This window comes from Castor canadensis, chromosome X, assembly GCF_047511655.1.
Source record: "Castor canadensis chromosome X, mCasCan1.hap1v2, whole genome shotgun sequence".
NCBI lineage: Eukaryota > Metazoa > Chordata > Mammalia > Rodentia > Castoridae > Castor > Castor canadensis.
Window position 1 is genome coordinate 53195641 of NC_133405.1, and position 25501 is coordinate 53221141.

At 38.7% G+C, this 25501-nt stretch overlaps 1 protein-coding gene across 3 annotated transcripts; it reads right to left on the minus strand.

Moving 5' to 3' along the window:
* Positions 1-1650: 1650 nt before the first annotated feature.
* Positions 1651-23147, minus strand: Cstf2 (cleavage stimulation factor subunit 2). Of its 3 annotated transcripts, XM_074064433.1 has the most exons (16): positions 22993-23147; positions 21453-21531; positions 20861-21030; positions 20073-20209; positions 19130-19249; positions 18875-19015; positions 15984-16107; positions 12837-12899; positions 10562-10621; positions 10278-10364; positions 9758-9899; positions 8807-8982; positions 8164-8441; positions 4668-4778; positions 3798-3923; positions 1651-1861 (listed from the first exon to the last, which is right to left on the minus strand). In XM_074064433.1, exons 1-15 carry the CDS (start codon positions 23048-23050, stop codon positions 3801-3803), a joined length of 1869 nt encoding a protein of 622 aa, XP_073920534.1. In that variant the 5' UTR covers positions 23051-23147; the 3' UTR covers positions 1651-1861; positions 3798-3800. The 3 variants fall into 3 exon arrangements, with proteins under 3 accessions (XP_073920534.1, XP_020016050.1, XP_073920535.1); XM_020160461.2 differs by lacking the exon at positions 10278-10364; XM_074064434.1 differs by lacking the exons at positions 10278-10364; positions 10562-10621.
* Between the last annotated feature and the right edge of the window lie 2354 nt (positions 23148-25501).

Sequence of the window (25501 nt, forward strand, 5' to 3'; positions counted from 1 at the left end):
GTATACAATTATTCAGGAACTGCTATGGCTTGATGGATTGGGGCGATCTCTTTTTTTTTTCAGTCACTAGTCTGGACATAATAAATGCAGGTCATGAACTTGGGGTAGCTGTGTTATTTCACAAGTAAAAAAACTCATGAGTGTTTCTGTAGGGCTATACTGGGATGCCATTACCAATTTGTTCATTGGATTTCAGTTATCTAAATCAAATTTAATAAGGATTTGGGAAAATGTGCTACGGAACCTTTAACATACGGTTCCTATTAGGCAACTGCTTACCAAATCATTCCATCTTCAGTGATCTTCATGGTATGATGGTTGCCATAATCAACACATCAATTGTTGAATACTCACGAAGGCAGAAGAGGTAATGAGAATAAACCCTATGCACAATTAGTATTCACACTAAATTGGGGATGAGAAAGATGCCCAGAAATCTCAGCTGTTTTGAGTTTTTGATGTTAGGTTGTAGTATGAAATATTCAGCAAATTCTTGTAATTGTTTATGTGCTGGAGTAGAAAATCCCCCAATTTTAATGTTTCTCAAGAAGTTGATTATCTTTGCATTCTTTTCTTAATATATAAGCAATATGCTATATACATTCTCTAACCCTATGCCAGGGTTTTAATTCACCTGACCATAATCCTAGGATTCTGAGAATATAAATAGGCTCAAAAGTAGTTCTAGTAGAACTTTATTAACTATTAAGGCAACTCTTAACCTACCGAGGTTAGCCTGATGGAGAAGAACCATGTTCCTCCTTAATGCCACTATGACAGAGAAAATACAAGGCAGGGAGACCCATAGGCTAGAGCTAGTCAGTAACACTAATTAACATTCAAACCTACTTCCAAGGAAGCAGGCAGACCTAATGGGCAATCCGACTGCTTGTGGTCCACATTTGGTCCTCTTACAAGAACTGAGAAGAATGTAAACAGTTTTAGGATTTTTCTGTTTTAAGTTACCAGAATAAATTCAGTTATAGGGTAGGACTACAAGGTTAGTGATTTCCTGGAAGATAGGATGCAATGTATTTCGTTCATGTGATTTTTCAGTTTTTAATTTATTCTGAACATGTGAAAAACTAGTGGCTTTTTAAACTTTTAGTGTTGACTACCTAGTCTGAAGAGCTTTACAACAGACAAGTAAATGTCAACAGTCTCTTGTGTTGTTGACACACACTCAAGCCAAGTGCCACCACAGTCACTGTCTAAACTCTGAAGTATGTATATTCAGACCTGCTACTGACAAAAAAAAAAAGGCATTTTGACAACTGGGTTTTCCTAAACTAAATACACTGCTGTGGTATGCTATTTGCCCTGCTGGCCTTCTGACCATCTGATAGCTCCAAGCATGTAATATTTTCTCCCAGAAGACTCAGAAAATCTAGAAAGTTTTCAAAGTGCAAAGCCTTATTATCTTGCTGGAAGCAAATTCAACAAAAACTAAGTTCCTGAAAACATTGCTTCTGAGAAATTCTCAAATATCAAGAATAAACGATTGACCTAAAGTAAAAACAGAACTATGGCGATATAACATTAAAGTATAATGCTGCAGTAAGGGTAGAAAACATATCTAAGGTTTCACCCTTGGTGTTTAGCTTTTTAAAAGCAAAAAGGTCATATATATCAATTTGCAGTATACTAAAATTGTGTTCAAAGTTTATTTCAAGTCACAGAAAATGTACAAACTAAGACAACAAAATGAACTGGTTTTGTTCTGAGAGACGGTGATTGGACTCCTCCACCTGGCACCAAAGTGAGTCATTCAGGGGTTAGGATGCAGAAGTCACCTTTTTTCAACATTTCAATAAAGTTATGGAATTAATTTCCAGATTTGCTGCCAGGCATTTTTGAAAACCTGTAACAAAAGTTGGGAGAAAGCCATTAGAAATGAAGACAAAGTTCTTTTCCCTAAGTATCAGAAAAAAACAATACCCAAAACAGGCAAAGAGAGGCAGAATGTGCAGAAGATCAAATTTTCAGGACAGAATTTCTAGGTGTCTGCCTTCTGCCTTCCATCTCCCCAAAGCAATCATCCTTTATGGTAGGACTGCCCAACCTCAGCATTACAGTGACATTTTTGAGCCAGAGCACTCTTTGATATCAGGAAGTGAGGAAGATGTCCTGTGCATTATGGGATGTTCAAGAGTACCTCTGATCTCTATTTAATGAATGCCAGTGGAAACTCCCTAAAGTTGTTACAACCAAAAATGTCTCTAGAAATCGTTAAATGCTTCTTAAGAGGAAAAATTTCTCCTGGTTGAAAAACACTTATCTCTAATGGTAATGGTAATTTGTCAGTGATGGCAGAGTATATGCAAATACCAGTAGAAACAGTAAAATCTTGCCCACATAAAACCACAGTTGTAGTTTTATACACAGACATAAATTATTGTGGGTTAAAAATGGCAAAAACTAAATAAGGTTTGTAGTCTAGTCCACAATAATGTACCAATGACCATTTCTTGGTTTGGTACTACAAAGCAAAAAGCTAAGATTAACATCTTATCATCATTGGGTGAAGCTGGGTGAAGGGTATATGAGGCTCTTTGTACTATTTTTCCAACTTCCTGTGGATCCATGATTATTTCAAAAGGTAAAAACAAAGAAGAACCCTGCCCCATGATTAATGTGCACTTTAAATGAGATGTAAACAAGAACTTTTGGAAGTATTTCCTACCTTCAGTATCCAAAAACCGTAAGTTTCTCATATTGCAGAGAATGCCTTCTCTGATATAAGTAAATTAGGAAAAGTAAAGTCCTATGAATGTATTTACTGAAGAAAATAGAATGCTCGGGATATGTGGAAAAAAAGTTAAAGTGCTGGTCGAAAGTCTAAATAGCCATTCATCTATGATATCTTCTAATTATAGTTCAGTCATTTAAAGCCTAAATACAGATACAATTCATATTTATAGCCTGGATGTTTAAAAGAGATTACACATGTGGATTAAACTATAATATACTTAGTAAGATTGCTAATTACTACAAATGAGTTCATTTTTATGGGATAACATATAAATGGGAATTATAATATGGAAGAGTAAAAAGTAAAAAGGAGATACTCCATCAGATATTGAGATAATGTGAATTTTAAACTACTGTTGGAAAATATAATTATTTATGAAATACAAAGATCAGTTGGGGAAAAATTTTCAAAAGAAACAATACTTGTGTATCAAGTTAGGTGACATGATTATTTGTGAGGCAGTTTAACTGAATCAAAATAAATAAGGGTGGTAGCGTACAGCAATCTCCAAGATGTACAGAAACCGATGATGACGGTGAACATTTACTACCTTAAAGGTACTGTAATAGTTTATCATCAAAATATTCATTAGAAAACAAATACTAGAAGCCAAAATATTTATACACTTTATTGGAATGCTTTGTATTTTGTCCACTTTGATGGGACAGTTCACAAGAGGATAATACAACTGATTCTGGAAGAATACACACCAAACTATGTGGAGAAATTTTTTTTAGAAAATAAGATTGTGGAAGTAGGGATATTTATTTTTAACTATCTACATTCCTGTAGCTGATTAATTTAGTTAAACTGATTATGTATTACCTTTGCCATCAGGAATGGTTAAAAAGATTATAAGCAATTCAACAACTAAACAAATGTTCTATAGCCTTATGTTATCCCCAGAGGTGCTCACTACTGAAGGGTAAAGAGTCTAGTGAAGAATACTAAAGACATCAGAGAAACAGTCTGGGTTAAGGTTGAAAGCATATACCCCAAATACACATGGAGCTAGTTCTGCCCAGGTGGGATTAAATGTGCTCACCTTTTAAGGTGCTCCAGTGGATTTCTGTATTTGTTCCTTTAAGATTAGTATACTCTGCCTTTGCTCCGGAGGCAACATGGCAATTTGGTCTGCGGTTAGTTGAAGAACCTGCATGATCAAAGCAGCCTGTGCAGAGGAAAAGAAGGTAGTGAGTTTCAACGACAGCGACAAAACAAACCAAAAAATACCAACAGCTTCTGTCCAAAAGCTACTGTAGTGGGATATGAAGCAAAATGGAAAAAGGAGATTCCACACACACGACAACAACAGAAGGCCAAAAGGAAAAAATAATCTGGTGAGAAAGGGTACAAATGAGAAGAAAAGAATAAATTAAAATACCTAAGATTAGCCGATTCAAATCAGACACCTTCGTGAACTCAAAGTTCTTGCAGACTAAGATGGTGTCTGTAAACCCCGGGGATTCTTCAGTTTTTAATCCTGTTTTGAAGGTCGTTTTTTTCCCAACAAGCTTTAGCCTTTCCATCACACATGAAATCCCCCAAATAGCCAAATATAAAGACAGAAAAAATATACTTGTGGGGAACCTGCTATTGTTTTTAGGGATAAGGTAGAAAGGGGAGGAAGGGGCTTAGATTTTCAGGACAATTTGGCCTGTAGACACACAAAAAAACCTGCCACTGGTAGATGAGTCTGAAATGTAAAATAAGCTGCCACTTATATCTGCTTAGTAACTTTAGGACCAGATCCACAAATTTTCAAGCAATGAGATTATAAAAGAGCTCTAAGTTAGAGTAAACATCACCTCCAAAGGGACTTTGAAGACCCAGGATCGCCACACGGTAACTGTGAAAAGAGGAATCAAAAAGACTAGATTTGTGCATATGGAGGCAGTCAGACAGTGTTGCTTACCTTTTCATGATCCTGTGGTGTGACTTGGTTCTGCACAGGACTAAAGCCACCAGGCTGGCTTCCACCTTGCATGCTTGGTCCTTGCATGCCTGCTCCCTGCATGACTGGAACCTATGTACACAAAGAGAAAGAAGACATTTTTTTCAGAACTCCTGACATCTAGGGAACCTGAAATGGCAATGTAAAAATTATGATCTTTATATGTATAGGAATTTAAAAAGCAAATTAATAACTCTGAAGATCAGCTCTACTGTTAGCAATGGCAGAAGGCAGAGTTATTCAGCCAGAGATCAACTAGCAAGTTAGACATATTTGTCTGTTAACAGCTTCAGCATCATCAACAAGTATCACACAGCACAACTGGAGACCATCAAATTAAGCAAAATTTGGTCAAATAAGCACAGGGAAAATTGAGAGGAATCTGGAAACTAGTGCTAAGTAGAAACACAAATGAAAGCCAACAGATTCTAGAAGTAATGTATGCTGGTCCACTGGGGAAGCTTCATTCACAGGGCTACCTCCTACCTCTACTTCAATCAGACATAGTTCGTCGCAATGGGCCCTATCTCACAAAGCAGAGATGACCATGTCAGAGAGGCAGAAAGGAGATGGGAAGGCCCAACGTTTGCTTTATTTTATAGCTTTCTATAGAGAATATGCAATAGATGATTTTTGTTCAATACAGAGCAAGAAATATTACTGACCTAAGTAAAACAACAAAATGCAGTTATACCATACTTACTAATATTTAAGATCTTCAGTGGGTACCTTTGGAAGACTCCCAGAATTCAAGGAAAAGGCCTCTAAATATTTAGCATAACAGTGAGATGGGCCCTACACCAGGTTATGTTCACACTCAGGCATTCACCCAGAGCTTCAGTACTTTTATTAAATATAAACTATTAACAAGCTTGTTACCTGCTTCCCCAGCAGATTAAAAACAGCAAAGCATAAAAGAAATATAGATAAACACCTGTTAGGAATAGGTATCATGGCGGCAATGTGAAGAGCCAGGTGATAGCCTGATAGTGAAGGAGACCAGAAAGCACACAGGAGGTAACTATGTTTACAGCATAAACAATAATGGATCTACTAGTGATGACTTTTGAGTAATCAAAAATGGTTCCAATATTTTTGTATCTTACTTAAGAGGCATAAAGTATACCTTGTAATTGTTCATTAAAATAGCTTAAAATTTTGGAAGAGTATTTCTATCAACTAGAATATTCACTTACACACATTATCTCTTTCCCCAGACATTAGGTATATAAAGCATTAGTACATCTTTATTCAGATTGCTAAAATATTATCAGTATTCTGTTCTTTATAAATATTGAACCCGGGACCAGTCTGAACCTTAATGATCTATTATGCACTTGAAGCAACCTATGAGTATAATTTTTTGGAACTTACTAGTACCTATTAATACTAACTTGAGGCACTGTGATGTGAAATAACCACCCAATAATGGCCATTTTGAGTTCTCGGAAGTACCTGTTCTAGACAGGTAAGTGTTAGCAAGAATGACCATACATCTTGGTTTGCCTAAGACAGTCCCAGTTTATGCTTTTGCTTCAGAGTAAATTATTAACAGTATTCTCAATCTCAAATGTGTACGTCTTTGGATGATAAATCACATGATCACCCTAGTAACAACAAACCTTTTTTACCCACAAGGTTCTAACTGGATGAATAGGAGTTAAATTTTAAAAATCTAACTTAAAACGATAAATCAAGAACATATCGTTAAGTTAAAAAACAATGTACAGAATAGCAAAGGGGTAAAAATAAAAATATATATTCATATTTGTTGGAAAACTGCATAAAAATCTAATGAAAGTGATAATGTATAGGCTCTATTATCTATCATAAATGAGAGAACAGGAGAGCAAGTGAGGTTCTTCACGTACATCCTTTGTAGATGAGTAACATTATGTATTTATTTGTAAGTGAATACATTTATTTTTAAAAATTTTTTAAAGTGAAGATAAAATTCCTATTTTCTCCGCTTTGGGTCAACTGGCTTCACTGACTCTATTGACAAGACTACACTGGCCTGGGGTGTAGCTTGGTAAAAGACCTCCAGCACCACAAAAACCAAAAACCTAATTTGAAAGTAATGGATTCAAGCACTAACAGAGAAAAAGGAGTAAGACATTACCCAGAAATGGTTTTCCAGCCTGTACTTTCAATGTCTTCTCCACAAAATTGTCAGGAGGATTACATAGCACATTATGTAGTTATTTATTATCTGTCTCCCCAGCTAGTGCATAAGATCCATGGAGGGAGGGACTTTGCTGTTCATACAGCTATATCCCCAGCACCTAAATGTATGTTTGGTACATAGTAGGTACTCAATAAATGATTATCAAATGGATGCATAAAAACACTTTTATTATGAAGCTACTGAATATAGAGGGCACGGTAAAACTCAGGGTCCATAATATGTTTTTTTAGAAAGCTACCATGTGAAAAACAGTAATACCTGTATTATTTATATACCAAAAAAGACCACATTTTTATTTCAAACTAAAGAGGAATAGGAAGACACCCACATATATACATACATACAAAGGTCCACATAACAGCACAAAGTAGTAGAATAGAAACAAGAGTGGGCTCTATTCCTTGCTCTGCCATTTTTCAGTTATGTAAATTTGGTCAAGTCACCTGAATTTTGGGGCTTTGGTTTCCAAACCTGTAAAATGAGAGAACTCTCTTCCCCTCCCTCCCTCTCTCTCTTCCCCATGGGAAGGCAGAAACATATGAAAGAGGGACACAGTACAAAGAAGGAGGAAAAAAGGAGCCAGAGGAAAATGAAGGTGTCAATAAATAAAACCTCAGGGAAGAGACACATGTTCACCTCTTCACAATCCAATGGGGATGAAGAGGGAAGAGATGAAAACCATAGAGTATCAAAGACACACAGCTGGAGACGGCCAAATAAAGAAGAGAAAGAAGACAAAGATTTCCATTCTACAGATTTTAGGGTGATAATTAGTAAATTGCCTTTTGCACTCCACTGTTCATTTAGGTTCTATTATGACAATAATTTAACACAGGTTTCTGTCAACCTAAGATTATGTAAGTGACCACTACTGCTCATATGCTCTAACCTAGTGATTTTTAGCCAGGGTTGTACATGACAATCATTTGAGGGAGGTTTTTCAAATCACCCATTCCCATATTCTTCTGATAGAGATGCTGAGAGTTAGTTACAACCCCAATGAAGAGTATTCTCTGACCTCTGAATTTTCAGGGGTTCGTCTTAGAATGAAACAGCTACTGAAGTTGTGGGACAAGGTTGTTCTTTTGGATTATAATCCTGGTGGTCAGAAAAATCACTCTCTGAAGGGATAAAATAAAGGAAGATCCTAGTCTTCCCTTTCTAATAAGCTGAGAAATACTTCAAGTCAGAAGGTAATGATAATCAGGCTCAATAACCAATTCCTGAATAGATCGATTTTTACATAGATGCCAGAAGTATTATACATACTTGTCTGGATCCCTGGGGACCAACTGCTCCCATGTTCATTGGACTGGGACCTTGGATTCCACCAGGCATAGGTCCTCTAGGGCCAGGCACTGGGCCCCTGGTGTCCATGCCTCTGGCCTCCATCCCTCGGACTTCCATCACACGGGCCTCCATGGCACGAGCTTCCATCGCACGGGCCTCCATGGCACGAGCTTCCATCGCACGGGCCTCCAATCCTCTGGCATCTAGTCCTCTTGCCTCCAACCCTCGTGCATCTATTCCTCGGGGATCTCTTCCACCTATAAAGTTATAAGAAAACCACTGTGTGACTACTCACCTGTACTATAAGAATAATTCAAGAAAGATAAAACTCTATTCCTCTAGTTACACCTCTTCTTACCTGAGACTTGTATCTAGTTTCTCAGATTTGTACATAAACCTTAAAGCTGCATGCCAACCCTACTGCCCTAACATTCTTAATCCCAAAATTGAGCTGAGGATAGCTAAGTTCTTTTTTTTTTTTGAGGTACTGGGGTTTGAACTCAGGGCCTCATGCTTACTAGGCAGGTGCTGTACTATCTAAGCTACAATCCCAGCCCAAATAGCTGAGCTGTTAAATCAACCCGTGACTACCAGTTGGCCTTGTGATGTTGTTTTCCCTTACCTCTGCCATCCAAAGGTGGACCCCTCTGATCTAGCATGGGTCCTCTTGGCTCTGCCATCAGAGGTCTGGGCTCAGCTAATGGCCCTCCCCTCATCTCATGTGGGGGTGGGCCACGGCCTTCATGGCCAGGAACATGGTGCATGGGTGGACCCTGATGAGGTGGTCCCAGGTAACCTCTAGAGAGAGAAAAATGTTATATTTTAAAACAGAACATAACAAAAATAAAGTGTCAACCAGAAGGTCAGTAAGTAACAGACACAACAAACTGACACAAACATCAGTCAATAAATGCTAACAAGAGAATAATACCAAACAGATGAAAGAAGAGCTAGAGAGTATAAATCATATTTGGTTGGGGCACTCATAATTAGGGAGGAATTAATGGATTCAGATCCTATGGGTTCAAATCTAGGCTCTATCATTTACTAACTGTTTAACTTCTCTATGCTTTAGTTTCTTCACCTGTAAAATGAGACTAATAATATTCATCTCCTATGGTTAGGTGGATTTATCTGTTTATTTTTTTGTGGGGCTGGAGATTGAACCCAGGGCCTTGGGCATGCTAGGCAAGTCCTTTAACACTGCTATACCCAAAGCCCAGGTTGTACACATTTAATGAGATGGTCTGAGTAAAGTACTTAGAACAGCCAGAGATATGATCCTCATTAATGTCAACTACTATTATCATTGCTATTATTAATAGTTCCACTTCTGTATGTTTTCCTTGTTTAGGTATGAATACTAGCATTTGTAATTTCTGAAAATATAGTAGTCATAGTTAGTCAAAATCGCATTTTCAACCACATAGTTCTGCCTTAGGAAAAGTCTTTAGTCTTGGACAGTGGTCATAAATACTTGTGGTAAACAGTTACAACTAATACAGAAGACTGTTCTGAAAACAAGGGAAAATTCTGATTTCTCAAAATTGTTTCCTTCTATATCAGTGCTTACCTAGGCTCTACCTCTCCAGTTACAGAAAGTAAAGTGCCTCCCCGTGGGTCATTCGGAGCATCTCCTAATAGACCTCGAGGAGTTGGGACGTTGGCAGGCAAGGCTCCCCTCTGCATAGCTGCTCTGGGGTCTTGCATCGGCACTGACAGGGAAACAAACAGGGAGTTACTGCTGTGAAAGACAGATAAGGAAACAAGAAATGACTCTATATACCACTGACAACATAATTCAGACACCTTAGAGTGGGTGAAACCTCACCACAGCAGAATCCTCTTGCAGCTCAAGAACAGAAGCAGGGTGTAGGCAGAATCTGTGCCATGTCAGAGGTATGGATGGAATTATATAAAGAGCAAACTGGGGAGCAACCTGCCATGGACTAGCACTGTGACCTGAAGAAACTTATGCTCCTGGTTTTCCTTATAATGAATCTTAGTTCAAGGACCAGAGTCACAAAAGAGAGGTAGGGTCTTGGCATATGTGAACACTGCCATGGCTCTGCAAGAACCTGCTGTCTCCTTACAGACTGCTATTCCATCCAAGCCTCCTGACACCAGTAGGGAGGGAGTACAGCCTCGGACAGATGCCCATATCATCCATGTTCTCTGCCCTGTGTGAAGAGGTCAATCTTAGGCTTGTGGCCTCAACAGGAAAAAATTAAAAAAAACAAAAACAAAAACCAAAAAACCCAAAAACACTACCCTTTTGGGTTCTGAACGTGAGGATGACTGCCAAGCAGCTCTTTTCCTCTCAACGTCCCACCCTGAACACGACAAGCAAAAGGAAACCCGTAGATACAATGGGTACCTTGAACTCGCTCAAGTGATGCAGGCCCGGCGGGTCCCACGGGCGAGTGCTGTAGGGTTCCTAGGTGAGCAGTAAGTTCAAAAGGAGAAAGTAGACACTTAAAATAGCACACACACACACACACACACACACACACACACACACACAGAGATTTACACATTTATGTTAAAATGCCAAGAGTTACCCCAGGGTACAAAAACTTCCTAAGCTACACTAGCTCCTTTAGGTACCTAAACAGTTCCTAAAGAGAGATCCATGGGCCACTGGGTTTACCTGGGCAGGAATAATGAGCAATTTCCGGTTTTCTCCTACTCTGCTACTACTACATTTTCCCCTAAATCTTCCTATGATACCATTAGGGAAAAAAAAAGAACTCAAAATATAAAAAGGATGGTCTTGAACCTCTAGTCAAGCAAAGAAGATAAATATATTTCCAGAAGAAAAACATGAAAGAAACTGCACTGAATCTGGAGAATGACAGAAGTAGGGCAGAATTACTTTGGTCATACTTTAAAGCACAAAAATTTCTGCTATCAAAAATGTATCAAATGGGGAAATGTAGTGAATGAACTTTAGATGAGGAAAGGGAGCATCAGTCCACATGAAATAATGTGCTACAGCAGTTTGATAATAAAGAAACATCAAGCTGACAACAAAGACTAATGAGACAACAAGGGTACCAACATTAAACCAAGGTGGTAGGAAAGAAAAGTATCTTTTCAAATATCCCACTGTCTCTCTTCACCATTACAAATGTGCAAAAGCAGGGATTTCAGAAAAGACAATCTAGGCAAAAATGAAAATTCTTGTTTCCCCTGCTATATAGTGATGGAAATTATAAAAGAAAGTTCATCTCGCTTTTTCTCTTATGAAGATGTTGTTGAAATACCTTCAAAGTGGGAGTCATTTCTCTTTGTTAATTTTTTACCAGAAAGTTGAAGGTAACTACAGCAGGAAGATATCTCATGGAAATACAAACAGCTAAGGTTTGGCTAACTGATTGATGGCCTAGGGAGAGGTAGAAATATTCTTCCTACTGCAAAAATACTTTCAAGTACATGCATCATCTATTGATAGTGGAGGGGTGGGAGCACACAACAACACAAAAACATGGAAAACTTAAGAGAAAAGGTGAGGTATTTGGTCAGATGTTTGTCCTGCTGTTAGACATCTAATAAGAAAAAATTATTAGTTCTATCACTTCAAATACCAATGTTAGTGTACAACATTGATCTGTATCTTAATATTCTGCTTTTTAAATGGATTTTATTTATAGGCCATATGCTAAGAAGAAAAAACTTAAGCTTCTCTTTGCTTGTCTAAAGCAGTCTTTTCCCATCACAGAGATCCAATGAGTAAGATTAAAATATATTGAAGAACAGTTTTGGAAGTTAATAGAGCCAGTGTGGAGTGACAAAAGAGGATAGATTTTTGGATTCAAGAGACTTTTCCATCTTAGCTCTGCCATTTACTAGTTGAAAGACAGCACCAATTCAAGGCTACAATACTCGGACATTAGTATTTACTTACCTTGGCCTCTTGAGTAACATAAAACTCTAAGCTTCCATCTCTTTACCTGTAAAACTGTAGTGCTGCCACCTAACTCACAAGGTTGTTTTTGAAAATTAAAGTGCTTGAGTATATATAGTATACACTCAGTTCCTTCTCTTCGACTAACTTTGATTTCAACTAAAGTACTGCATTTTCTTTTTCCTCCAAACTCCAGTAATACAAAGAAATAGTGTGGAGATTTTAGAATGGCTGTTGCTGTTGTATACAGTGTTTCTGCCACAGTACAACAGACACTTCTTAAGTAGGCTTTATAAACCTATGAAACACTCCCTGTTTGCTCTACGGTTTAAATCTTGCCTTCTACATAAGTCACACATTATATGCTCATTATTAAAATCTCTTACTAAATCAACAGATTTTCTAGAGAAAGAACATGTCAGTGGAATTGTTAAGACTATTATGAAACAAAGGATGCATTTGTTTGGCTAATTCTTGTAGAGCAAGACTCTGAATCACCACGTAGAAAATCTAGATCAGCAATATCCAACAGAAATTTCTGTGACAACAGAAATGTCCACATGTGGCTATTTGGAATGTGGTTATTGTCACTAAGGAAATGTGTTTTAAATTAGGTAAATATGAATGTAATTTTAATTAACTTAATATTTAAATAGCCACTGGAGGTTAGTGGCTGACATATCAGACACTACAAATATGGAACATTTCCAAGTCCAGTTCACATTAATCAGACATTAATATTTACCTTGTCCCCGTTCTATGGGCACTGGTCCACCTCCTGGAATTCCAACCTGGGTCTGCATAACTCCTGGAAGATAAGTGGCAGGAAAGAAAAAACAAAAATTAGGAAAGTGGGAAAAAAATCAGAACAGTGACTGGATGAGTTTACAATTTTCCATATTCTGCCCCACAAGGAGAAACCTACAAAAGAAGATGGCAACTACCACTCAACAATGCAGGTAGGCAGAAGATGGGATACTATGTAAATGTGTGGGTATACTATTTAAGTTGTGACAAAGATTTGTGGGGGCAGAGCTGGCATTGAATGAGAAGATGCCAGAGATACTAGATATCCTGCAAGGTATGAGACAGTCCCACAAAATCAAGAATTACTCTGTGTCTTGTAAAACTTTCAAATGTCTCACTGTACATTCATATAAATGAAAGGCTATTTGAAGTTACTGAACCTAGGACCTAAGTCTGTTTATTTGAAAACACAAAGTTCTTTTGCTCTGTTTAGTATATATACACTGAAATACAATTACTAAGAAAATGATAGATACTGTAATGTTTTAAATTATGAGTTTTTACTATTTCAGAAAATTGTATCACCAATGTCAATAGTCCCTGTGATATGAGTTGCCAAAACAAACAACTGCGTCTGTCTACATTTTTAGTTTTTACATTGATAATATAGTTGCAAGCACCTGACAACTACCTTTTGTTTTCTAGTGTAATTGTACCTGACCAGTTGCATACAAAATTTCTTTATCATGTCCTTCTTTTCTCTTTTGTATTATAGTTAGGGCATTATACTGACTTTTTTGAAACCTTGTTACCTATGAACCAAGTTCATATCATCTGTGCAGTTAATTTTAGGACAGTAAAATCATTGTAAAGTATCTGTTATGAAAAGGGGACACTGAGAGGGGTTGAGAACCACTGGTCTACTTGAACCAGTTGGCATATAATGACTGCTGTACAAAGATAATCATACACCACAAGTCCTTATCTGGTTCCTTTCACATAGCAATAGTTTTTTCCTCAGTGGAGCAAGATATGCTGTGAGTGAGGATAAAAGACAAGCTTATCTGTCTGCAGCCCACTACTACTTTCCTAAAATAGCAAGTATATATCACATTCTCTTATTTCATTGAATAAGTCAAGCACCAAAGATTAAGAACCCAAAGAACTGGGTGCTAAGCTCTGCCCTTGCTACCAAGTAGTTGCAATTTTGAACATGTGATTTGACAAAATGAATACATTTCCAGGCTTCCTTATCTGTAATATGAATGAGTTTGTTTAAACAGTAGTTCTCAGAATGTGATCCCCAGACCAGCTGCATCAGCATCATAGGGATTTGTTAGGACTGAGAATTCTTGGATCTGTGCCTCAGACCTTACTGAATTAATTTGGGGAGGACTGGCAATCTGTGTTTTATAAGCCCTTTGGGTGACTAACACACATTAAAGTTTGAAAACCACTGATCAAAATTATTTCAAAGCTCCCTTCCAGCCTTAATATTCTATTCTATTTATTCTACCCAGACCAATCACCAAAACAATACAAAATTTAGAAGCAGAGGACAAGGACAGCAGAAGACATTATGGGCATAATTTCTTATCCTATATCATCACATAACAGTGCTTTTATTTGTATGGGCTAGATTCCCAGAAGTGGAATTGGTGGGCCAAATGTATATTAATTTTTCATGTTGGATAACTTTCTTTAAATGTTTAAACTTCCCATTTCTACCAGCAAAGTAGGAGTACCACTTTCTTCACCAATATTAAGTGTCATCTCTCTTTGAAACTTGTGAGTCTGGCAAGTTTAAGTGAGATTTCATTGTTATTTAATTTTTAATTCCCCAAACATAAATGTTTGTTTTTGGGTGGGACTGGGGTTTTGAACTCAGGACTTCATGTTTGCCAAGGCACTATACTGCCTCCAACACACCTCTATCATTTTGCTCTGATTGTTTTGGAGATGGGGTCTTTCAAACTATTTGCCCAGGCTGGCCTCAAACCACAATCCTCCTGATCTCAGGCTTCCAAGTAGCTACGTTTACAGGAATGAGCCACTGGTAGCTGGTTAATGAATTTGGTTTTTGTCAGCCATTTGGCTTTGTTCTTCTGTGAAGTACTTAGACATTTTCAATGCCCACTTTTTGTGTGTGTGTGTGCACTACTACCACTTGAGCAGTGTCCCCAGTTCTTTTGCTTTTAGTTTGTTTTTCACAGTGTCTCACACTAACTTTGCCCCAGTTGGCCTCAAAACACAATCCTCATACATTCAACTCGAGTAGCTAGGATTATATTGCATGCACCACTATGTTCGGCCCATCTTTGCCTACTTTCTACTAGGTTTTTTTTCTCTTTCTCATCAATTGTTAAAGAGATTTATACAGGGTATCTCAAGAGTCTTCATGAAGTTTTAAATTTTAATAAATTCAGCATAAGTCTGATAAACTGAAAAGCATTACTTGGAAGTTTAATTATTTAAATTTTACGCTTTTTGTCTCCATTAGCTTTCTCTTTTTGGTGTCTTCTGGTTTATTATTTTTCTAATTCCTTAGAACTAGTACTAAGAGTTCCTTTATTTTTTAATAATATAGTCACTTAAGGATATTCATTTTTCCTTTAAGCACTGCCTTTACTATTTTCCTGTACTTTTTGTATGACACATATATACTACTTTTTGTTTTCCTTTAGATTAACTTCCATTAGATAATTTTTTTCCTGTTTAATTCAAGGATTAGCTACAGTACATTCTTTAATTTCCTAAGTAAAGATTTTTCCCAGTCATCTTTTAGTTATTTGTCTAATTTTATTGCCTTATAATCAAAGAATGTGGACTGTAAACTTACTACTGTGTCTATAACCTGACAAAGTAAGAACAGAAATGAAGAAAAGACATTTAGAAACTTCTATAGCAATTTGACTTGTATTATAAGAAATCATCTAGCTGGATGTGGTGGTGCATTCCTGCAATTTCAACACTGGGGAAGCTGAGGCAGGATGATCATGAGTTTGAGACCAGCCTGGGCCACATACAGAGACGCTCTCTCAAACAACAACTTCCTAGCTGCACATTAGTTTTATATCAAGATTCTTTTATCACATAATAATATGGCTGCACTGCAGCAGCTGCCAAGACTCTAAATGAAACTTACCTCCAGGAGCTAAGGAACCAGGGCCAGGTCCTGTTACAGTAGGTGGTATTTGCACTGGTGCTGGAACTCCACCCTGCATAGAAGCTTGCATCAGAGGAGGTGCGCCATTGACGTGCATTCCACCCTGACCAAGAGAAAAATCAGAGCATTTACATATCTTTGTGGAGACTCAATAATTTAATCTATGACCTCACAGTACTCCTCAAATTGGCAGCTCCAAATATTCTACTAAACACCTTTATAGTATTACAACATTAGATTTATCACATACTTTTGAATTCTATAGAAGGAAGTTTCAATACATGTCATGAGCTTGTGAACAGTTAAGATGGAGTATGTTCTAAATGCATTTCTGACTTCATGACTGGGGCCTAGAATTAAAAAAAAGTACTCTGAACCAAAGAAGACAAAAACAAGGCTGGGATATTTTTAAAAAGCAACTGCTGGTAGTCTACATTTTTAAGATAAAAACATTTTCATTTGACCATGCTTCTCTCACTCTTCTCCTAGGATTTAATTCTGGCTTGGGGTGGGGGGTGTGAATTTTTAAAATGATACGTTAAAGTTCCTTGAGAGGAATGGAATGTTATCATTTCATGTGCATACTCTCCAGAGAACTGAACACTCCTTTGGAATATGAAGAATTCAATAAGCTGGGCACAGTGGCTCACACATATAAGCCCCACTACTCAGGAGGCAGAGTTCAGGACTGGGGTCCCAGGCAAAGCTAGCCCAGGCAAAAAATTCGCAGGACTGCATCTCAACAAATAATCTGGGTGTGGTGGTGTATGCCTGTCTTAGTTCTTTTTTCTCTCTTTTTAAATTAGAGTGTACTAATTGTACAAAGGGGTTTCATTATATTTCCATACATGCACATAATGTACTTTGACCAAATTCACCCCTCTAATGCCTGTGATCTCAGTTACATGGCAAGCACAAAGGTAGGATTGCAGTCCCAGGCTGGTCCGGCCAAAAAGTAAGACTATCTGAAAAACAGCCCAAAGTAAAAAGGGCTGGAGGTGTGGCTCAGTGGTAGGGTACTTGTCTAGCAAGCATCAAGGCCCGGAGTTCAAATCCTAGCACTACCTAAAAGCCCCCAATAAATAAAAGCTAAGTTACAAAAAAAAATCACATAAACAATTAAAGAACAAAAAATTCTAAAAAAAAAAAAAGAGGTAACTATATATGGAGGTAGTTTAGAGGAAACAGACTACAAAGCCTAATAGGACCAGGGTCAGATCCTAGATCTACTACTTACAGTTCCATTTTTGGACCAGTTCTGGACGCTAGGTCATTTCCTTTCTGTCTCTAAAAAAATTATTTATTTAGAGCAGAGACTGGCAAACTATGGCCCACGGGTCAAACGATGGCTCACTGCTTGGTTTTATAAATGAAGTTTTATTGGAACCACAGACACTTATTTACATATTGTCTACAGCTGATTTCACACTGCTATGATGGAGTAGTTGTGACAGTGATCCTACAACTTACAGTACCAAAGATATTTACTATCTGGGCATTTACGAAAAATGTTTGCTAATCCCTACCCTATACCTTGTAGGATCCAGACATATTGTTAACCTCTACCAATTTGATAGGCGAAAAATAGTAGCTTATTATAGTTTGTGTTTACATTTATCTTACTTCAAGGTTGAACATTTTTTTCATATATTTACATTTCCACTTTTACAAACTGTTCATATCCACTCTCCCTTTTTCTTCTGGGTTATTGGTAATTTTCTTACTAGTTTATAGGAAGTCTTTTTTTTTTTTGGCTTAGTGTGAAGAATTACAACTACAGAAATCATGGAGAAAATACAACAACTCAGCTTAAGAATTACATAAATATATATATGTGTGTGTATGTACAAAATCTCCTCTATGGTCTTTCTCAGTCACACCCTATACCTGCCAGCCTTAGACAGACACTAAGAATTCTTATACATGTTTAAAAAATTTTATATGAATCATTACATACTGAATAATTCTTTAACTCACTCAACATATATTTCTTTTTGGTGGGACTGGAGTTTGAACTCAGGGCTTCACACCTGCAAAGCAGGTGCTCTCCACACCTCCCTGAGTTATGCCTCCAGCCCACATTCAAAATTTTGAGGATTTATGCAGATACATGCATTACAGTGGGCTAATGTTTCCATATTCACTTAATTTCACTTTCCACGTGGTGTTATACTTTTGAGTTCCACATGGTGTTATACTTTTGAGTTATCTTGTGTTGATGCCATATATCCTAGCTCACCTTAATGCTGTATGTAACTATGTTTTTTTAAAGTCATTCATGTTGATACATGTAGTTTATTTAGGAGTCAAAGCATGCCATCAGATAAATAAATCGTATTTTCTTCATTCTTCCATTGATGTACATTTCAGATGCTTCCAATTTTCACTAGTACAATGTGGCAGTAAATCTTTTTGAACATGACCAAGGACTCTTTCCCCATTTTGTCTTTTGTGCTTACTTCCCTTTCTCTGTACAGAAAAACTTCAGTTTTTAAATAATTTTTTATGGCTTCAGGATTTGTGTTGTGCTTTCAAAGTGGGTGTTTCTTTTATTATTGGTAAGAATGGAGACAATAAAAGTGCTCACTTCATACAACTGCTGTCAAGATTAAGTGAGATATGGAAATAAACCGTTAACCACAGTGCCACACATAAGTTTACAAGAAAAGGGCATCCAGGAAGGATCTCTTTATAATCTTCAAACCAAATCTATATTCATTCAGATGCCATGTGGTCTGCAATCTGAGAACTAATTCTATGGCTGGAAATTAAAACCATCTCTGATTCCTGAACATTTTTGTTTCAATATATTCTCCTAAAAGGAAATATTCTAAGATAGATAAAAGAAATGTTAAGGGATAAAGCCCTACCAAAGACTGGGCCTGAGGGGCCTGAGGATTCTGCTGGTTCATTGACACACTGGACACATTGGTGACAGGCCCAGGACCATGGACTGTCTGAGGGTTGCCGGCAATCAGCGTTGGGATGTTTGTCTGGCGGTGCAGAATTTTCTAAAAAGTGAAAAGAAAAACCTATGAGCTATTTGTTTGACAAAGCAGTCAGGTAGTTCCTGTCCCACTGAAGGCTTACCCTACCATATCCACAAAAGAACCAGAAGTACTCACCAGGGCAATCTCTGGATCCACAATTCTCATCACTACCTGTGCTTGCAGCAGAGCATAAGCTAACTGTGGGTTCTGAAGCAACATGTTCCGTGCTTCCTGGGGACTATTCTGGACACAGAGCTGAGAAGATAAGCAGATTCATCATCAGGTTCAATACTTATTATTTAGAATTTAATAGTGATTTACAGCCATTCCTAACTGAGAAATATAATATTCAAGAGACTGTTTGAGGGATGGAGTGTGGTGGTGCACACCTGCAATTCCAGCTACTTGGGAAGCAGAGACAAGATCATGGTTTGAGGCCAGGCCCCTCCTCCCCAAAAAAACCCAGCTGGGCGTGGTGGAGCAAATTTGTAATCCCAACTACTCAGGAGGCAGAGGTAAAGAGGGTCACAGATTAAGGTCAGCCTGAGAAAAAGTATGAGACCCTACCTAAAGACAACTTAAAAGCAAAAGGATTGGTGGCATGTCTCAAGTGATAAAGCACTTGCCTAGCAAGAGTGAAGTCCTGAGTTCAATCCCCAGTACTGCATCCCCCCCGCAAAAAAGAGGGAGTATGTCATTGCTTTTTACATGGCACACAAAATCCTGCCATGGCAGGCAAGAGGAGAAAGAGGTATTTAAAATATCATACTGTCATTTAAGAAATAAAAAGTCACATTTTAATATCTATACCTGATATATATGGTGGGTACAGAAAAAAAACTAGGTGCATTGTTTTGGCAGGCATGTTTGTGTACAAAAACAGAAAGCTCTGCACAAAATGTAAAATGTACTGTGCACATATGGAATACTGAATGTGTGCAAGAAATGGTATCTACAAAACCAACTTGCATTTGGTTTAGAGACTTTGGCTTAGAGAACTAATTCCATTAACTCGTGAATTAACTCCTTGAATATCTGATGTGAATTGTTTTATTCATAACCTAATGCCTCCTCCCACCTTCATTTGTTTCATCAGCTCAAACATTTGCTCTGGTGGAAGGCTGGCAACTGCTTTACTAATGGATTCAGGGGCATCCTCAGGACTGATGGTCTCTCCATAAGGTGACTCAATGACAGGGGCACCAGTGCCAAGGCCTGATCAGGAAGAAAGTACAATAAAGTTAGGAAGGCAAAATAAAAAGCTAAATCATTTCAAGTACTATTTTCCAGGACTGCTGTAAGCACCAACTGGAAAATTTAAATTCTCTGGAGCTGAGAAATAAATGATTTGAAGGTCTCTTTCTGTTTAGGAAAGTAAGAGTATGTTTTCTTTCTTAAAGAAAAGCTAGGACCATTATTACACAGATGGGCAATGGAACCAGGTATATTGACTTCTTTTGACAAGTCATTTCAGAAGACAAAGGTTTAAGTAGACAAAGGTGCTAGTTTCAAGAGAAAATTTGTGGATCTATCTCCTGCAAAAAGCACCATAAACTGCTTTAGTACCCTCACCACTTACTGATGTGACAACATACTCACAGTAGTGACTAATAACATAGTTAGCACTACCAAATGCTGTACCTGAATTCACCTTTAAGTAGAAACCAACTCCTTAGCAACAGAAGGATTTCTAATGTCAACTTTACTTTGTTTCTCAAAGAAACACACTTCTCTAACTCATGCACCTCAGATAGGTCAAGAAGAGGCACATAGTTATTTCAGCATATTCTAAAACATCACAAATGGAAAATATTCATTTCTACATTTTACTAACTCGTAATGCATACAACTTGGGTTTATACTCACTCTTCAGCTCTTCTTTGTTCTTTTCACTGGCAGCATTGTCCACTCGAAGTGCTCTCCCACTGAATTCACGCCCATTCAGGTTCCGCATGGCACTAAGTGCCGTCTCTTGGTCTTGATATTCACAGAAGCCATAACCTTTTGGTTTTCCTGTCTCCCTATCATATACCAATCTGGAGAGCAAAATTCAGTATCAGGCATAAATGTTACACATACAGGGTTCCTGTTAACATTGCCATGCTTTAATTTGGCTCACTGTAAGATAAATAATCTTACAACTCTGACTGCCTCATTGTAATATTTTCAAATATTTTTGGCGGTACTGGGGTTTGAATTCAGGGCCTCACACTTGCTAGGCAGGCGCTCTACCATTTGAGCCACTCTGCCAACACTTCAAATAGTTTTAATGAAAAAAAAAATCTTAGGGAAGAATGGAGTGAACTGCACAGTAGGTGAATTATCTAGCAATAAACGTTAGTAAAAATAATAAAATGTATGAGAAGTTATCAGTAAAAAAAAACAAACCCTGCTATTACTAAGTCAATTTTGTGGTAATTTTTAACAATCTCCCACAAGAAGTAGAAGAGGATCTCACCTGAAACTAACAACAGGTCCAACCTCAGAAAAGATGTCCTTCAGTTGCTCTTCAGTAGCTTCATAAGGAATGTTCCCCACTAAGGAATAGATAGTATTAAAATTGCAAGTTTGTAATATAGATCCTTATAAGAAAGTAACAACTGACTAGAAATAGTTCTCTAAAACTCACTTCCATTGTATTTCTTCAGACTTCTTAATAAGAGAAATGAACCAGAGACCAAACACAAAAGATGCAGGTACTCTCAAATACTTCTTTTAATTTTTATTTATTTATTTTAAGAGAGGGTCTCCCTATATAACCTTGAACTTGTGATCCTCCAGACTCGCAAGCAAACTTTTTCTATCACACCTTGGCCCAAGGTTCAACGTTTTTTTCTGGCACTGGGTGGGGGGATTGCCTCATGCCAGGCAAGCACTCTACCACTGAGCTACATCCCCAGCCCTCTCTCATATACTTCTTAAATGGATTCGAGACATACTAATTTTCCTTAACGTTGATAAAAATACATACTTAAGCACTGACATATGCCTGAAGGCCTGCAAGTCTTTGCAGAGACTACTTAAAACTAATAATTTTAAAGACAGGTTCAGGGTTGGTACCAGTGAGAGGGGGGGAGGATATAAGGAAAGGAGGTGGGAGGGTAAATATGGTGGAAATATTCTGTACACATATATGTAAATGGAAAAATGAGACCTGTTGAAACTATTCCAGGAATGGGGGGAGGGAGGGATAAAGGAGAATGATGGAGGGGGTGAATTAACTGTGAAAAATTGGAAGAAATTTTGTAAATGTCACAATGTACCCAGTACAACAATAAAAATAATTAAAAAAACAGGTTCATATGTCTGCATTTTCCTACATAAACACACTTATAGGAGAGTAACCGTGAACATAGTGGGGGATGTGTAAAAATTATTCTGAACTGTTTTGTCATGTCCCTTTCAAAAAGTGCTTTAACTTATTCCGGCCGTGAAAATTACCCAGATGCGTTTCAATCCTCTTTAAGGTCCTTCTGACGAGGTTTAAATTTTTCATTCATTCATTTATTTACAATCCACCTCAAGACGTCAGATGGCCGCTACCGCTATGGATGAACTAAAATGTTACGAATAAAAAGCAAGGGATGTAAGTCCTTATGAGAGGGCGGAAGTGGAGAAGGGGACACAGGGATCTGTACCCTCCGCATAAATCTGGGGGTAGGGAGATTGAGATGCAGCACCGAACAGTGCGGCGCCGTTGCCATGCGCTCTTCTAAAAAAAACAATTAATGATCACGAAGGGGGAGATGCATAGAAAACAAACGTTTGTCTAACTCCCGCAACGATACTACGGGAAACCTGCAAGACCTCAGCGGTCTTTGCCCACGCGCCTACCAGGTTGGCCGCCCCATAAGCTATGCAGGGAGAGCTGCATGCTGGACCCATCACCGGCTTTCGCGGCGAAACATGAGATAGGAGGTGCAGGGAAGTGGCGTTCTTCGCCGCTCCCTGCCTCTTTCTGTCCTTCCCTGAGGCTTGGTTCCATCAATTTCTCTCACCAAATACAGAACGTAGAGAACGATCCACCGCAGGGTCTCGCACAGTCAAACCCGCCATCCCTCTATCCCGGCGGCTTCCGGTGCGGCTCAGCACACTTCCGTATGGCGCGCAAGCCCAGCGCAGACCACGCTTCCGTACAGCGCGTGAGCCGGAAGCGCCCGGGCCAAGTGGACGCGCGGCCAGTCCCCTCGCGTCATTTTGTCGGTTGCGGGCGGGCGTTCTGTCTTGACACCACTAGCCCTCTGTGGGCGGGGCGGCAGCCTGAGAACAGTAGGGTTCCCAGCGCGATCCCGGCGGGACTATGCTAATTTCAAAGTTTAGGGTCTGCGGACTTTCTTATTCATTTTCGCCTAGGCTGACGAACGCAAGTACTCGTAGGCCACTATAAAGATGGCTGCACCGGCGTTATCTTGGTTGCAAGGAAGTCAGTTGCTAACAGCCTTGGCATTTTCATTTTAGTTCTGCTCTATTAGGGGAGGTAAATGCTTTGCCTCGCCCCAGCAGCGTGCATCTTACTGTTCTGTTGAAGATGTGGGTGTACGGAGTGGGATGAGGAAACAGACGTGAGCATGATCCGCTTTCAACGGTCGGCGCCAGCATTAGCGGGCAGATATGGAAGCAAAGGGAGAACACACTCAATTCGCTCTCATCTCAGTCCTTGGGCCCCAGGGTGCTTAATGGTGGGGCAGAGCGGCAGGGGACATGAGCAGGGAGGGTTTGGAAATAGAACACATCATTGACCACCCTCTGGTGCCTGAGCTCCTGGGATATGGCGTACAGGACTAGAGTCAGGGTTTGAAGAAATCCAGAACGGGATTAGTGAAGGAAAAAGGGAAGGAGTTAAGAGCGCTATCTTTGAGGAACGTGGTATCATAAAAAAGAAATCAGAGATAGTTAAAAAAAAAAAAGACAGAATTGAGGCATGGACTTAAATTACAGACCTTGCTCGAAGTGTGAGAAATAGGGAAAAAATTGTTACTTTATACCGTGGAACGTGTCATTTCAAAAAGTAATTCTGGTAAAGAGAAAGTTTTGGAAGAGTATTCCACTTCCATGACTTTGGAGTACCATTTTCGATCACTATGACCTAAAGAAAATCTTGTATAATAGAACAGTTCAAAATCAGATTTACAACTCTGGAAAAGGCACAATTTCAAAGAATTTTGATGTGAGTCACAGTTCTAGTGTAGTGAACCTTTGCTGAATGCATTTATGGCCAAGCATAGTTCTAACTTAGTATTTTCCAAACTTCTATGAGCAATGATTATTCACCTGGGGTACTTAAGTAAGAGTAGATTTTCTGGGGCTGTGCACCAGGTCTCTGGTATGAAATTCCAGCCAAGGAGCTGGGGAGTCCTTATTTTTAAATAAGTGCCTCTGGTGATTCTTAGGTGCATGCAACCTGGGTAGCATTTTAGTTACTGGGGAAGCTTTATGCCAACATTTAAGACAACCATATTTTTTAAATGAAATTTCGCCCACAGTACTTCTCAAAGTTTTCACCCTGTAAGAGATGCTTAAATTGATTTGCTGAAAAGCACTGACTACTCAAGACTATGAATTAACTAAAAACAGGAGAAAAGCTTGGCATATCTGTCTCCAGTTTGTTCCTGTTGTCCTTTGTTCTGAGGCATTCTTTCCTGCAGTCACCTTAGAATCAAGGAAGAACAGAACCTATAACTAATATTTATGACAAGGGACCAAAACTACCCCTAATGAACAGTGGAGCCTTGCAGGACAGACCACCCCTTCAAATGAGGACAATTACCTATAATGATGAGGCTGCACCCTGAAGCAGGGTAATCATGTCCCATCAAATGATGACAGTGATAACTGAGGACTGAGATAGTGGTCAGCCAGGCCCTACTAGACTCCTGGAACATACCTGTGACTGGGATTGTTTAACTATGCATATCTTTTGTCCCCTGCCCCTAATTCTTTGTCTATTTAAAACTAAAGCTTATATCTGTACCCTGAAGATGGCTAAAGGTGGACCGAGTGCTTACTTTGGCTCTTCTCACAGCATATCCCAAGTCCTGTAATAAATCTCCTCTCTCCACCTTTCAACATTACTGTGTCTCTTTTTTTCTTTATTTGTGGTACTGGGGTTTGAATTCAGAGCCTCATGCTTGCTAGTCAATCACTCTACCACTTGAGCCACTCTGCCAGTCCCCTTTTTTGCTGGGTATTTTTGAGATAGGGTCTTGCTAACTGTTTGCTGGAACTGGCTTCAAACTGCTATCCTCCTGATCTCTGCCTCCTGAGTAGCTAGGATTACAGGCATGTGCTACCTGCACCCGGCCCATTGCTGTGTGTTTATTTGGCATATGGAAGCCCAAAATTTTGTGCCTAGGGCATAAAACTCTTGTTTCAAGCCCAGTTCTATCCCTTGTGGGAGAGAGTGGTTGGAAATGTACAGGAGCGTTTTGGTTGTTGAAATAACTAGGGGAGCACTATTCCATATCCAGGGCTAGTCCTACTCAATGAACCCCTCACTCCAACAAATGC